The following is a 16,933-nucleotide window of genomic DNA, read 5'->3' on the forward strand; positions in this document are numbered from 1 at the left end:
CCAGGCGTAAGTGTGCTGGTTAGCAGAGATAATGTCCCAGGCATGGTAGAGATAATGTCCCAGGCATGGTGGAGATAATGTCCCAGGCATGGTGGAGATCATGTCCCAGGCATGGTAGAGATAATGTCCCAGGCATGGTGGAGATCATGTCCCAGGCATGGTAGAGATAATGTCCCAGGCATGGTGGAGATCATGTCCCAGGCATGGTGGAGATAATGTCCCAGGCATGGTGGAGATAATGTCCCAGGCATGGTGGAGATCATGTCCCAGGCATGGTAGAGATAATGTCCCAGGCATGGTGGAGATCATGTCCCAGGCATGGTAGAGATAATGTCCCAGGCATGGTGGAGATAATGTCCCAGGCATGGTGGAGATCATGTCCCAGGCATGGTAGAGATAATGTCCCAGGCATGGTGGAGATCATGTCCCAGGCATGGTAGAGATAATGTCCCAGGCATGGTGGAGATGATGTCCCAGGCATGGTAGAGATAATGTTGAAGCTCTCAGAATGTTATTTCCTGGGTGGCCCAGTTACAAAACTCACATGACTTCATTTCCATGGTTACTGAGGGCAAAGACAAGGACCAAACAACTTGGGAAAATATTCCTTTTTCCCTAATTTGCATTTTTGAATTAGCAGAACAACTTTTTTTTCTTTTTTTTTCACAGATACTGGCCAAATTTGGATTTCTGGAGGCAAGAATGCAGAAACACTACAGTGTGTTAGGAGAGGTCAAGTCCATCCATGGACATACAGTGTCCACACAAACACGTGCCCAAAACGCACACACACGCGCACGCACAGACAAGTCGGAGTAGCATCTCAATCCCCGTGCCCGCCCGACACATTCAATCCGTCTCACCCCCCCGTGGCTTCCACATTCACGGGCAACACTTTCAACGCCCCCCCCCCTCTTCCCCGGTCAAAACCACAACCGTGTCAACGCTTCCAAAAGATACAACTCAATTCGTCAGTGTTTGCATTGATTGGCTGGGAACAAAAAGGCGTGCTTGTGTTTGAGACAGGTGGCTGGAGATTCCAGACCCCGCCCCCCCCCCCCCCCTCTGATAGGACGAGCCACATGAATAATAGATCCCTGCTAGGATCACGGCCCGCAAACACAGCTGCTCCTCTCAGCCTTCCAAGAACGAGCAGCGCTCAGGGAGGGGGAGCAGGGCACGGGCTCCACCTGAACACCCCCGCCTGAACACCCCCGCCTGAACACGCCCTGACTGAACACTCCACCGGACCTGAACACCCCTGCCTGAACACCCCCGCCTGAACACGCCCTGCCTGAACACCCCCGCCTGAACACGCCCCGCCTGAACACCCCCGCCTGAACACGCCACCGGACCTGAACACGCCCTGCCTGAACACACCACTGGACCTGAACACGCCACCAGACCTGAACACGCCACCAGACCTGAACACGCCCTGCCTGAACACGCCCTGCCTGAACACGCCACCGGACCTGAGGACCCCCGCCTGAACACGCCCCGCCTGAACACGCCCTGCCTGAACACGCCACCGGACCTAAGCACCCCCGCCTGAACATGCCCTGCCTGAACACGCCACCGGACCTGAACACGCCACCGGACCTGAACACGCCCGCCTGAACACGCCACCGGACCTGAGGACCCCGGCTGAACACGCCACCAGACCTGAACACGCCACCAGACCTGCAGTATGGGGCCGGAAAGGGGGTGGGGGGGGGGGGTTGTGTTCAAAAGTAGTGATAAAGGAAATGAAAGCAGCAGGATGAGAGGGAGGTGTAGGATCTCATTTAGAGGATACGTTAGGCCTCATGTGTACATTTGCAACATACAAAAAGCTGAGATGCAAAAATCAAGACAGATATCTGACTGCTAATGTTTTTGGACTGTACTCCAAGTGTCACGCTGTTCGCTTGGTTTGCTGTTCCAGTGAGTACACACACGCACGGGCACACACACACACACACACACACACACACACACACACACACACACACACACACACACACACACACACAGTATGTGAATCAAATCAACACCTCACACACTCTTGCTTCAGTGTAATGACACACATATTGTACACACACACACACACACACGCGCACACACACACACACACACACACACACACACACACACACACACACTGCCAACAGTTCTGGTACACTCACACGGTAGGGTTCCAGGAAGATGGATTTCAATTAGGCAGCCAGCGATGTGGAGCTGGCCTCTCATAAGCCCTCCTCCTGTTCAGGAGAACGCAGGCCCACAGGGTCTCCGCCTAACGCAACCCCCATTACAGGGGCCGGCCAAGATGGCCGACACCAGGCTAACGATGATAATGACCCATCTCCCTCACTGGAGAGACCAGGGTCCTAATGAGGGATGATGGATGGGTGAGGGGCACGTCAATCATCCGTTTACCAACCACGGGCCCAGATGAGGCCTCTCTCACGTTTAGACTGTCTGATCTAGCGAGCGCACGAGATGTCCTACCTCGTTATCCGAGGGGGAATAAGACAGGTGTCGGCCCAGTAAACGGCCTAATGGTGTACGATTTCACAAGATTTGAGATGAAAGCGCCCGGTTTCACCTCAGCGGCCGCTAACGCGTCTCTTCATCGCTCCTCTCGCCTCACACACGCCCAAATTAGTCACCGCTCCATCAGGGCTCCTCCCCTGGTTCTTTGATCTGGGCGGCGGGCTAACGCGTTACAGGTTAGGCTAATTACACCTCCTGTGACGAGGGGCCCCCCCAACTCCGCCGCTAATTAGCTGTCTGAACGCGGTCTGCCACCCGTCACGCGCGCCCACGTTTATCTGGTTAACCGGATGGAACCACCTTGAGCTCCGGTGGGCATTCTGGCCTACATTCTGGGGCGTGTAAATATTTATTGCCAAATTATGCCGCCATCTTGGGAGCGTCGGCAATCTGGGTTTGTTTCAGGGGCCTCCTCGGAGGTCTCAGAGAGAAGATCAGGCCACAGGCTGGTACGGGATTCATAATAGATGTCAACGCTGTACGAGGGAAAACATTATAGAAATATTTTTTGCAAAATGGTTATGAATAGCTCGGAAGTAATGTAGGCTTAGTGTATAATCTCCATGTATTGTAGTGCGTGCGGTGTTCAAAGTAATCTTCTTATTTTTGACCCTGTGCTCTCTCCGTAGGGCCCACTAGCATTTCACTAGAGCATGGGTTCCCAAACTCCATCAATGTGGGCCTCCCCTCTGAAAACAGTGACATACCCGCACCCCTCCAAATTTGTCCATAAAACAAAAGACCTTTAAAGTCATGTTTCATTCATAAAAACCATAGAAAATTCTAAAATAAAAAAAAAAAAATCCTTATTTTTTTTCTAACCATCCCTCCGCGCCTCCCCTGAATTTCTTTGGGGCCCCCCAGGGGAGGCCCGCCTCACAGCTTGGGAACCCATGATCTAGAGCAAAACCCAATGCCTGTGATAGATGAAGTTCTGAAGAATATTAGAACCAGCAGCACCACTCAGTGAATTAGCTAAGAATAACTGCTCCTACCCTACTGATGGCCTCGGGTTCAACTCTGAGTCGGGTCTGGGTCCCAGGTAGCGACTCCAACCTTTACTGGCATTTTTTACACAAAGGAAATACTGTGGCGTCAGTTGGCCGGCAGATAGGGTGAGGGGGGGTTGGTGGTGGGGGTTGGTGGCGGCTGCTGGTGGTTAATTGAGTCGTGAGACAGAGGGGGCGACACATGACTCTGAGAGGGATCTGGTGACAGCTCCTGTCTAGGCCTGCCAGGCCGCCTCACGACCTCTGGACCGCTGGACCCTTAAATTCCCCCGCTAAGGACCGAGGGATTCCAGAGGTGAGAGGGGTGACCCGGCCGCCACCCTGTTCAACAGCGCCCCCCTTTCAACTGGACGGAGAGAGGTGCAAAGGCCCGGAGAAATGGATCTTTTCGAAAATCCCACTGCTGAAGAGAAAATGAAGCTGCGCCATTTCACGTTTGAATGTTTATCAGAATGCGCTCGGTGCCAACAGGGATGTTTCCACAGTCTGAAGCGCAAACTTTTCGTTCTTTCTCTACTCTCTGTCCCTGTTGAGCCTTGTGTGCCAAGTGTCCACAGCGGTAGTCAGTTTATCGATTTCTCCTCCGTTGCCAAGCCGGGCGGCGGAAGTATTTCAGCGTTAGCGCATCGCGGCTAAGCTCCCGGCGGTCTCTCGCCAGCTCTCTGACTGAGAAACCATTTAGTCTCTAGCAGAGCTGCCTCCAGGACACTTACTTCCAGAGGCAAACAGAAGCACAGCATAGTAAACAGGATTAATGTTTACACACCGAGGGGGCAAATTAATGTGTTGCTATGTTGAGGCGCAGGATAGCCGGTTTACTCCAGAGGCTGAATATATCAAGTACTATTCCGACAGCGCTGAGGTTGTCACAGGGTTGGTTACTGGAGGTGGGTGGGTACAAAGTCTGGGAAATACCAGCGTCAGGGACCCGAAATGACAGAACAATGAGGGTGACTTCAGGGTGACGGGAAGCCTTGCCGAGGGGAAGGAGGTGACAGAGAGACCGGCGCGGTGACAGAGAGACCGTCGCGGTGACAGAAGGACCCAGCTGGGGCTCTACTCACTGATGGCCTCCACGAACAGCTCGAAGAACCGGAAGGGGAACAGCGGCTCCGGAAGCTCCCGGAAAAACATCTTGAGCGCGCCGGAGACCACGTGGATGTCCTCCCATTGGATGTCGTCCAAGTCGAGCTCCACCTCTGGGAGAACAGCAGGGATGGGGGGAGGGGGAGGAACAACACGGCTTTAATTGAGAGAATTAGCTGAGGCTAATTACTATGCTAATGTTTACCTGCTAACAGCGGCTACCCACGGGGTTCTGGCGCCACATGTTCTCGCCGCCGGTTTGAGACGCGACGCCCTCTGCTGAGATCAGTCCCTTTTAATAGAGCTGAGGATAGCGGAGGCCCCCGGTGGAGGAACAGGCCGGCAGGTGGAGGAGGAGGGAGGCTGAGACGGCAGCTGTCTCGCGCCGGGCCGCGTGAGGAGGGGATCCGGCGTGCTCCTGGGCCGGCTCCGACAACCGGAGGGGGAGCGGGCGGCGGACAGCTCGGCGCCAAGTCACGTGACGCGCGTGCGTCACGCTGGCAGCGAGCCACCGCTCACCTACTACTGAGACAATTAGCCTTTATATGATAATAACCATACCGTACCCAGGGATCCTCCAAGTCATTCATATGGAGACAATTTACTGTGAGGGCTGTTCTGTGGTTTGGTAATGAGCTCTCTGTGTGAGTTAAGTGGACGCTTTAACGTGGCCCTGTCCATTTAGGAACGGAGAGGAGATATTTTAAATGTTACGCTCTTAGAAAATCACTGCAAGTGAATAGATTTTATTCTACTTTTTTCTAGGTTTTCCTCCTTTAAATAAACGCTTGCCCAACCTCTCAATCAGTCGGCCTCTCCGGTGTGTTAGCCTCACGGCGCTAAGCTAATGCTAATCATCCCTCGGGTGCCTCGACGCGCGGGAGCCCTGGCGCGCGGACGCGCTCGCGGAAAGTGAGCCCTGTCTGCTTTAGCATTAGCGTGCTGCATAGCGCTGGTAATAAGCTATGTTCTTAGGTCTAGGCCCGCGGTTTGTCAGCGTTTGTTATGGCTTGTCTCTCTCTCTCTCTCTCTCTCTCTCTCTCTCTCGGTGCTGTCGTATGTCTATGCGAGCTGGGGGCTGAGGGGACAACGCGGCCAGGACAAACGAGTGGGACAGACTGGCCACATGGTGTCACCGTGTCAGAATGCCTGGAATGCAGACAACGTCGGTGATGTCATTTTCTTCCCGAGGTCCAGAATCAAGAAGCTATTGAATCGTCAGGAGGACCTAAATGGGCCCTTTTGAATGTTCAGGAGAGCCAGACAGGTTATTAATGGCGGTGAGGCTGATCCAAGGAAAACGGTGTCCTCTTGACAAGAAAATACATGTGAATGTGTTGAAATAGGGGAGAGGTTAGGACTATTCGTCATGTTCATCAGTCTGGGAGAGGAGACAAACGCTCTCTTGTTGGTTGGAATCCCCTGGGCGTGAGCCCTTCAGAAGGTCACATGGGTTAATTCAGACAGAATAAACTCAAGTGTTTGGACCGAGGCGTAAACGGGCCTGGCTGCCTCAAGGAGGCTCCTCGTTAAGGCGACTCTGAAAGGTCCTATTCTCAAAGTACTGGGGGTTTGTTTCAATGCACTTCCTCCTGATGTGACTTAATTAGTAGCAAGAGCAGATCTGCACAGTTGAAGCAGGCGAGCAGAATTATTAATTAGGAGGAGTAGAATTATGTGGTAATTACTGGAATTATGTATTGTTTCAACAGAACACACAGATCCCGGCTGTGCCTGTTCTGCGCCATCTTTACTGATCCATCTAATCAGCAACAGTGATTATCAACAAGTAGGTATAGCTGCATGAAAGAATGGATTCATCTTGTTTACATTCTAGAATCAACATAAATCAGCAATAAGGATTAGCACAGATGCATTTCTCAGGCATGTGTTTGAATACACATAGGCCTATTGCAAATGATAAGTCAATAAAACATCTTGAGTGTAATTTACCTTGATCGACTAGGAATCGTAGCTTCTGGATGGTGGCCAGGTTACCACTGACTCTGTAAATACCATCAGCCTCCAGACCTGTCAAACACACACAGCACAGCGCAAATAATGAGACAGACTGGATTAAGCTTTCAGCCAACCTGGCAACCCGTATAACTCATATCATGGGAGGTATATGCTGTATTTTAGATCTATCTTAGCAAATAATATGGCTTTCTTGTTTTGTTTTTTAAACAAAATGTGTCTATGTAGTGCTGTAGAAGGGAGAATTGACAAAAAGCCTAGATAGGAGCTTGGACTTGGATGCCATATGGCTTAATTTCACAGAGAGATTTTAGGACTACTTTGATTATAGCGTCGGTCTGCCATTCTGTGTTTCATCCAAGGACACCAGACAAGCCTGCCAAACCCACTCAATAGCAGTTGACAGATTGTCATGCCTTTCATTGTCCTCATTCTCAAAAGTGAACAATGTTATGAGAATTTTTTTTGTCAGATTAATTCGTCTTTAAACTCTTTTCATCCTGCAATTTCTGGTGAACTCCATTGGCAGTGATGTCCTTTGAAAAAGTGAACTTTAATTCACATTAATTTAGCCGACTGACTTCTCCCGTGCTCATAGCAGAACTGTGCGTGCAGCAGATGTATAAAACGAACGATCATCGAATCATACATCCAAAATGGAGATGATATAAGAACATTCCAGACCATTCCCTCTGCTCTCGGGCTTTACACTGTGATGTGTGGAGACCAGCTTCCATCACAGAGGGACACTGTTGTCACTGCAAGCTGACTGTGTCCAGAGGGCACCGGGGCGACTCTGCCGTTTGTATTGATTGCACTAATGAATGTCTGGATTCCCCGGGTTGGACAGTGTGGCCGAATGTACCGTGCCTCTGTCACTGGCGGGGTGACCTGAGGATGTGGCTGGCTTGAGAGAGTAAAGGAGACATGGATGTTAGATTTACAAAAAGGCCTCATGTCCAGGCCTCAGTCTAGAGATGTCCAGATGGATTTGACCCCTCACTTTGGCCCCATAAGCTGAAAGCAGTCAACGGCCATTTGTCTGTTCTGCCGAACCAATTGCCTCCAAACTTTGTGTCGAGGGGTTTATTTTCTTACACACTAACGTCCATCATGTATCAAGAACCATAACAGATCTTAAATCACAATCACCACAGTTTAAAGGAATTCTTAATCAGGATTATTTTCTCAGACAGTTTATCGGGCCACTGCAATTTTACCCCGAGATAACTAATAGTCCCGAACAAATGTTCAGCCAAAACCACAAACGGAGCCCATTACACAAACACATAATTCACTCTCAATTTCGGCGCGTTGTAAACAGTCTGAAGTGGACTCGGATTTGGACGGGAACCAAACATGAGTGATTTGGGATGCCGGGGAGCATTTTCCTCCGGGTTCAGCCCCCGTGGCCTCGCCAGCGATGTGAAGGAGCCTGGGAAACCGCTGAACGGACACACGGAGAGGCAACACTAAAAGTCAATGACCGAGGCGCGAGTCTTATAAAACAGACACTTTTTGACTATGGATCTTATCAAATGAGCTTGGAAATGTCAACAGCGGGAAATGAGAGTGTAAACAGAGAGAACGCGCTTAAGGAGAGACGGGAGATTTAGAGAGACCAGACACCACTGAGGTATCCAGGCCGGGTCAGGAGATCTCCAACTCCCAACACAGGAGAGAGAGAGACCAGGAAATGCATACTTCTACATCTTTCCCACACACATACTATGAATTCTTCAGCTCTTATCCGTACACATAAGATAATTGGTTGTTATCTTTCAGCAGAATTGTAGTGCAGTCCCGGTTCATACCTCGTTTTTCCACGGCCTCCATGCACATCCTGACAAACTTTGGCACCGTGGTTCCCTCCCTCTCACACAGCACCAGCAAGTGGCACCCGAACACTCGATCTGAGGGAGAGGAAGACGTTGAGTCATTTAAAACCTGCGTTCAAAACCCCAGAGCCATTGGAGTACTGCTGGCAGACAGACTGGGTTAAGGTCTGGGAGTTGTTACAATACAGTATACAGTATCATTATAACATTATGCTTCATTATCTATGTCTATAAACGTCAGTAGGTTAGGTATTGGCGGAGCCTCCATTCATTGATACTGACTCACAGCAGTGTAATTTCTAGAACTACTCGCTGTTCACTTCAGTGGCACTTTGGTACAGAATAAATAATCAAATGGTGAATCACACACACTTTTTATCGCAACATTTTTTCCCATGAACCTTGAGTCTCCCAAGTGACTTAACCCTAATCGGAGGGGGGGGGATAACATTCCCTTGCCTTATATGAGCATTCCCTAGCTCTTCATTACATTGCTTTTGTTCATTTGACTCAAGTGTGAAATCTCCCGAAACCATCCTAGGAGACTGTAGACCCAGGCTCCTCCAGTGCTGACTTTAACTAGTCCTTCACCAGCGCTGACTTTAACTAGTCCTTCACCAGCGCTGACTTTAACTAGTCCTTCACCAGCGCTAACTTTAACTAGTCCTTCACCAGCGCTGACTTTAACTAGTCCTTCACCAGCGCTGACTTTAACTAGTCCTTCACCAGCGCTAACTTTAACTAGTCCTTCACCAGCGCTGACTTTAACTAGTCCTTCACTAGCGCTAACTTTAACTAGTCCTTCACCAGCGCTGACTTTAACTAGTCCTTCACCAGCGCTAACTTTAACTAGTCCTTCACCAGCGCTAACTTTAACTAGTCCTTAACTAGCAGCTGGTAAACACATCTACAGTTAGTGAACCCTATATGGAGCAGAGCCTGGTTTTCTCACCATGCACAGTGGTAGTCTGATTCTCCCTCACCCTCTCTCAGTCTGTCTCTCACCCTCTCAGTCTGTCTCTCTCACCCTCTCTCAGTCTGTCTCTCTCACCCTCTCTGTCTGTCTCTCCCTCACCCTCTCTCAGCCTGTCTCTCTCTCACCCTCTCTCAGCCTGTCTCTCCCTCACCGTCTCTCTCTCTCTGTCTCTCCCTTACCCTCTCTCAGTCTGTCTCTCACCCTCTCTCAGTCTGTCTCTCTCACCCTCTCTCTCAGTCTGTCTCTCCCTCACCCTCTCAGTCTGTCTCTCTCACCCTCTCTCTCTCTCCCTCTCTCTCTCTCTCTCCCTCTCTCTCTCTCTCTGTCTCCCCCTCTCTCTCTGTCTCTCTCTCATCAGCGTGCGTATGATCCTGTCGATATCACGCCCCCGCCACGGTGCTGTCTACCCAGGCCTGCGCCACATCAAAGATGGGCCTCTCTTGTTTATCCACTAGAGGGGAGGGGAGGGTGCACCAAATACATAAATGACTGCGAGCGAGCGAGCGAGGCACCTTTGCATACAAAACACTCTCAAGCAAGCAGGGAGGAGGGGGGGGGGCGGGGTGGGGGCAGAGAAACGGAGCGAAATTACCCCTCCTAAAGGAATTAAAATAACTCCTCCCGTCGCATGGATTTAATTTGCATTCTGAGGAACGATAGGGGGAACAGAGGGGAGAGGGGCAGGGGGGAGGGGGGAGAGGGGCAGGAGCGAGGGGGGAGAGGGGACCTGATTTGAGGAAGCACACTCTCTGAAGTGGTTTGCCCACCAGCCCTGCCAGAACGGGTAGTCTGGGGGCCACCTGCCCCATCGCTTAATCCACACGTATTTCATTTATTCCGTCAATAACGTCCTCTCCCTTTGATGTGCAGTTTGTCCTGTGGACACAACATTAAAGGGTCTCCTTGAAGCGCGGGGGGGGACTCCCAAATACCGTTACCTTCTTCTAAGGATTGCAAATGTGCTTAAATATGCCCTTTAATGGCGTGAGCTCAATAAATTAGTTCCACCCTTTGAGGAATGGATTCTGTGGTCGCTGCAATGGATTGGTGTGGTTTGTTAAGGGAAAATGAGTTCATTTTATCAATCTCTGTTGTTCTTTCACTCCTAATATGTGGGGAGGAGAGTGCTAAATATCATTATTATTATACGGTTGGAATCAATTACTAAATAAAAAGTGCCTCGTGAAAATGTGGTACAAGAAACTGTTCTTCACCGCTTTCCAAGTGACAAATGACAAAATGCATGGAATGTTGGATTTGTGTTCATCACAATATACGGAAGAGGATATATGGAAGTATGACTTAATAAAGCCAGAGTAAGATGGCATTAAACTGTAAAACTGTAAATTCTACAACAGAGAGTTTGGATACTTGATTCTGATTGGCTAGCAGCCGTTGTAAAATACTCTGTAACCCACGGCTGCGACCGCATAGCAATTAGTATTAATGCACCGTCAATCTCATTGACGAGGCTACTGATAAGATCAAGCGGTACTATGTGTTGCATAGCAACCACTCACACCAACCTCGCCTTTTTATTAATTACATTTATTAATTAATAAATGCCTATATAGGCTTATGTGAACAAGGCCATCCCAAATAGGCTAGATAGTTTATGTTGCTTGCCAACTATTTAATTCAGAGCTAAAGCCTATCGCGGAAGATTATGTAAATACTAAAATGATAAGAATGATCATAAATAAATAATTTAATGTTACTACTGTGTGTTTTTTGTGAATATATATGTAGTAACAGCAATTGACCACTGGAGGCAGTGGGTTACACAGGATTTTACAACAGGGGGCGTTGTTAGGCCCTATCGTGTCGGCCTAACAACGCCCCGTAGCTGGTTCCTGTGTAACCCACTGCCTCCAGCGGTCAATTGCTTAATTATACAACGGGTAGTTCCGGTCCTTGATTCTGATTGGCTGGAAGCCATTGTAATTTGTTAGTTCATCTAAAGCTATGCTAGCTAGCTAGCACTAGCTAGCTACCATAATTTGTGACTGGATGCCCATAGACCTATATTGCGACGGCAGTCGAAATAACGTAGTGCTATCAAACAAGCTTAACATTTATTTGGAAACATTAGTACAGTATAAGGTTTATTGGCATTTCATTTTGACAACTGATCCGTTTATATGTTGCACAGCGAACAAGCAGAGCCTCAGTCATGGCTGGCTAGCTGGCCGGCTGCTATCAGCGTCAGGATGTTTCGGTTGTAGCCGATTAGCTTGTATTCCTGTCTGTGTTGCTTGGCAACCATTTGCAGCTTGAGGAAATGTTGCTTGGCGGAAGAATGATGTTTTGTTTTCAATAAATAATCACATTTTATGTTCCTGTGCATTTATTTTGTGAAATCTTACCATTTTAGCAACCGTATAAAAGCAATAAACCACTTGAGGCCTTAGGTTATAGTGATTTTAGAACAGCTAGGGGGGGGTTAACTACGGCCCCTACAGTAGCTGTTCTAAAATCAGTGTAACCCACAGCCTCCCAAGGTTTATTGCTATAAATGGTACAAAATAGTGAGATACTGTTATGGGTTATAATGACAAGGTGACATCTTAGTGTGTTGCTCTTACAGTACTGTATGTTAGGGGTTGGAAAACATGGCTAGATAGGAGACCGTCACCTTTGATGATCCCTTTCTCCTGCAGGGTCTTCATAGAAGGTCGTCTGTTGATGAACTTCTTCAGTCTGTTCTTAACGCCGTTCTTATCAGCACTGTCTGAGGCGCTGTAGTTGAGCTTAGGGACTGGACAGACACGCATGGAGAAATAGATGAAGGAGAAATCTACAAGTATAGATACAGTGCCACGTACATTTCATATGCATTAACAGCGGTTAGCTTCATGATTAGTCATAGTTCTAACCACAATGCTAATTAAGGGATCCACTCCATAGGGCACAGAGGATTTGGGTACTTAATGTGTTTTTTTCTCTCACTCTTCTGCTTCTACACAAGTGATCAAATATTGTTTGGCAAGACCATCGACTTCAATGAGGCATGTGCAAGTTGGGCCAAACCAATGTGTGGGGGTGGATGTGAATGCTGGAAAGCAGTTCTCCACATCTCTACCTGATAAGTCCCTGGTCCTCTGCTCCTCACACCCCCACGGTTATTTATTCATCAGGCCTCCTTCCACGACCCTCTCACTCGGCTGCCTTTTTCTATTATTCATTCCAAATGAACTTTTCTGTTTCTTGTGGAATTCCCTACTGTTTTTGAACGACGGGCTAGCTTGTTTAAAAGCTAAAAATAAATAAATAAAACAAACTTTGGGACTCCCAAAAAAAAACAAGAGTGACCTATTAAGTCTATAGGATGGGCTTTGCTATCAAGGAGAACAAGCTTCTGAATGACATCTAGGAGAGGTGTGTTAAGACTCCCTTCTGGACGTGCAGATAAAAATAGGTGATAATTGGCAAAGTGATTCAGTAGCATTTGCTTTAAGAACAGGTAGAGTGCTTACAGCAATAACAAAATAGCATATATTGCCAGATTTACAGTATCGGCAATACAGGGTTGTGTACAGGGCTGAAAATGAACACTGGCCACCGGCCAAATGCAGGTAAAATTTCCAATTGGCCACTAGATTTGGGAAGGCTATCTGAAAACAATATATACTTGGCCGGTAGATTTGTTCATCTACAGTCCCCTTGAAAGGTGACTCACTGTGAGACAAAAAGTAAATTTTCACCCCTGGTTGTGTACAGTAGGTATAACCTAATCTGTATGCAATGCAAACGGTGTGAGTTGCAGAGCAGAAAGCTAAGTACAGCCTCGTAGCCCCGTCTGAGAACGCAGCCAGGATCACAGGCGAGGACTCAAGATAACAATAAGAGACTGGATCTTGGCCTCCACAGCCCTCATCTCTAATTAGGATTTTAATACGATCATCCAACATCAATATATTCCTCTCGCAGTGCTTAAGGTGACGAGATTGATTTGAACCATTGACAGGGATTAACATAATTGCTACTTGACATATGCTGACATAATGCTAATTAGCATGTTCTTGTGTCATGGTTCTACATCATGGTCATAATTGAAATCAGCAGTCTCTGCACATTTTGGGCATATTTCTAAAACACACCAAGTGCTACAGAAAATCCAGGAAAGCTGTCAGCCTGAATTACTTAAGCAGGGAATGGCCACTCAAGTAAAATGCAAATATATAACAAAAGGTTAGCACATCCTAACAAAAGCAATTTGTTCTACAAATCAATCATTTTGATTGTGCTTAATACATAAAGACCTGTTTCAAATGAATGCAATGTTTAATACAAATATGTACAATGCTGGGTTACATTATGCATAGAATCAAAAATAAATCAGCATATATTGGAGGTAGCATTTGCAGGCCTACAAAAAAAGCCAGGTCCTGATGTTGTGTCTTCTAACTGTCTCCTAACACCGTGTCCTAACTGCTTGCGACGCGAGCAACAGAACGCGACATCGCACGCTTGCTGTCCTAACTGAAACCGTAAAATTTACTGTTCTGTTACGTCATTTGTCTATATTCCCAACTGAAGACAGTTAAAGAACGAACGCCTGTCAACGCGAGCGACAGGAGGAAAATAGGAACAGGGCGAGCGTCAAAAGGTCAGTTAAAACGTCGCGCCGCTTCGTGCTGCGTCGCTCGCGTCCAGTTAGGACATAACAATAGAAAACAAAGCAATGGAACGCATTTTGTCGCTGACGCTCGCCTCGCGTCGCGTGTAGTTAGGACACGGAGTCACCCTCCTGGCGGCTAGACTGGTCAACTCACGGATGGAGTCCCTCTTCCCAGACTTGCGCTCCTTGGTGCTGGAGCGGATCGGTCCGTCTCTTGGCAGGGAGCTGTGCCTTGGCAGAAACTCTGTGCTGTTTGACCTCCGGAGACCTCTGGCTTGACCTCCAGCCCCGCTCGACTAGGACGGAACAGAGGTCATGAGGTCACGACTTTAGTGAAGCAGCACTGGGCTGTAGGTCAGATATTGCATAACTACTGTATTGTGCATTATTCAGGAGAAGCATTTCCCCCGCAATCAACCACACACAGGGGAAGATGAGTTTGTATGTTTGACCCAGGAAATAGTCAATAAATTATGAATTTAAATTATGCATTTTAAAACATTAACTTTTTTATTATAATGATATGCGTTATTTAGAGTTGAACTGTTCTCAACTCAACTCAAATGTTATTTATAAAGCACATTTAAAACCGAGGTTGACCAAAGTGCTGTACAGCTCCAGAGCAACAAAACACACAGCAACTGTTAGTGTTAAATAATATAAAATGTGAGACATGTTGCTTGTATATGTCTACTCATGGGACCCCAGGAAGAGATCAGTACTTACCACGCTGTCAACCGTCTTTTTAACGGCGTCATGCCATCTACATATAGTCGGATAGTCGTCAGCCTGAAGAAGGAACTCACTCCCCAAGCTGGTTGTTATCTATCATAAAAGAGGAGAAAACTTCCCAGTTTAATAAAAGTACAACTTTTATTTTATTTATTTTTTCACTGATTTTTTTTTTTTTTAACTACAAAAACACATATCATAAGTGATCGCAAAATTAACATACCATTCCAATGTTACTATGACAACACAAGTGCACCTATTGTCAATGTCAGGAGAACCTGAGTGCCTCGAAGCCTTGGTCTTTAAAACGTCTTCTGGCTGATTTGGCTGTGTGCAGTACGCTCGCTGTGTGTGACAACAAGCCCACGTTGGGCAGAGTGTGTGCCAAAAAAGAGACAAACGCAGACTGTCTCCTCGGAGGGGAAAACACAATTAGCGTGATACTTGTCATCTTAATATCGGTGCTGTTCTGCAGCGCTCCAATGGTGCAGTAACAGCATTTGGCGCCGTCAAATAGATTCAGTACCGTTGGTAAAAGTCTTTGAGAAACCGTGACATCAAGGTCGGCATTGTCAAGTGTGGTTGAAATTACACCGGTAAAATCCCACGTTTGCTAGGAAAATGACACACACAGGGCGTCATATACTGTATTGTACATCAAACCTGCTGTTATCAACCTTTCAAATCATGTAATGTTTGTCACTGACAAATGTCCATCACTCCTTCCTACGTCAAAATAATCTACCTTTATATGAAGTGTTTGGGACCTTCACTACTGTACATGACCTTTCCCCTTCATACGTTGAATCTCCTTAATTCCGCGTGAAGAGACAGGCCAGGCCAGTAATTATTTTTGTCACACAAAACCTTTTACCAAATTCTGAGGAGGAAATTTCATATTTTATCAACCGCATGCTCACAAAGTCAGCTGTAGCCTCGGGCAGTCGCTACCCACATCCGTGTCCCGATATTCCACTCATGCAACCGGGTCACCCAACATGGACCTTCAAAGTTTCTAACTGTTTGGAGCTGACTTTTCTGACTCCATTAAAAAGCGTCAGGAGCAGTTAAGCAGCGTCCTTTTGTGATGTCAGACAGAGTAAGGGGGAGTGGCTAAGGGCGCTATCCTTGTCAGATTGGGTTTGCGATCCCTCTCTTCTCGGGCTGCAAACATCTGAACAAGCATGTTTACTCTGGAACATTGTTTTTCCTGGAGGCAGCCCGCGGACGTGTCAGTAACAGAGTCTGCCTCCGTGGTGCATTGTGGGGGACAGGTTATGAAGAGACTGGTGCATTCTCACAACGCAGCCATGCAAACCTTGGGCTCTGTGGAGATACTCTGCTCTCTCAAACACTCGATAGACGCACTGTACATCCGATGATATGATATGACATGAAGTTATGAAGGGGACCTGTATGCAATCACAAGGCTTATACAATCAGGCCCATGAGTGCTGAGTGTGTGTGTGTGTGTGTGTGTGTGTGTGTGTGTGTGTGTGTGTGTGTGTGTGTGTGTGTGTGATTGTGTGTGTGTGTGTGTGTGTGTGTGTGTGTATGCATGTGTGTGTGCATGTTTGAGTGTGTGTGTGCGTGTGTGTGTATGTGTGTGAGTGTGTGTGTGTGTCCCATTCTCCTCATGATTAACAGGGCCATGGACTTGGATAGGTTGTTTCTTAACATCAGCTAGATGTCTTTACATGAATGTTGTATAAGCTACAGTCTGTTCCTCTCATAAATGTTCCATGAAGGACACAGTGAGCTCCTTCCCTCCTCCCAGACTGAGCGAGCTTCAGCAGGGGATGCATGTTGCATCCTCCCATTCACTGCCTGTGCTTCCAGATTTATGGCACCTTTTCTTCTCTGAAGCGGTATCATTCAGAAGAGGTAGAGTTTTATTTTTTTACATTTAGAAATGACAGTCTTTGACCATGAATGTTGGTATGAATATCCTATGAAAGATGATTTTGAAGTTTACCCTACTTTTCACAAGATGATCCACTGGTATGCGATCTGCATAATTACAGCATGTGGCGCCGAACATGGATGTCAAGTTAGGATTTGTCTCTGAAATCATGGTCTTGAGGCACCCGATATAAATTCTTAGCTGGTCTCTGCAACTTATCTTAAAATCAAATGTTAAAATTGTGATGAAAATTGT

General features: G+C 47.5%; 1 protein-coding gene across 1 annotated transcript in view; it reads right to left on the bottom strand.

Annotated features, from left to right (window-relative positions):
- LOC311313326 (SH3 domain-binding protein 4-like) overlaps positions 1-16,933 on the bottom strand; it is a 162,525-nt gene that overhangs the window by 14,407 nt on the left and 131,185 nt on the right. The window contains exons 7-12 of the mRNA XM_084443447.1: positions 14,770-14,868; positions 14,198-14,339; positions 12,058-12,180; positions 8,423-8,521; positions 6,585-6,662; positions 4,610-4,744 (exon numbers count right to left, since the gene is read on the bottom strand). Of these exons, the coding sequence (XP_084299573.1) occupies positions 4,610-4,744; positions 6,585-6,662; positions 8,423-8,521; positions 12,058-12,180; positions 14,198-14,339; positions 14,770-14,868 (676 nt within the window). The remainder of the gene's footprint in view (positions 1-4,609; positions 4,745-6,584; positions 6,663-8,422; positions 8,522-12,057; positions 12,181-14,197; positions 14,340-14,769; positions 14,869-16,933) is intronic.

This window comes from Borostomias antarcticus, assembly GCF_949987555.1.
Source record: "Borostomias antarcticus genome assembly, chromosome: 9".
Taxonomy (NCBI): domain Eukaryota; kingdom Metazoa; phylum Chordata; class Actinopteri; order Stomiiformes; family Stomiidae; genus Borostomias; species Borostomias antarcticus.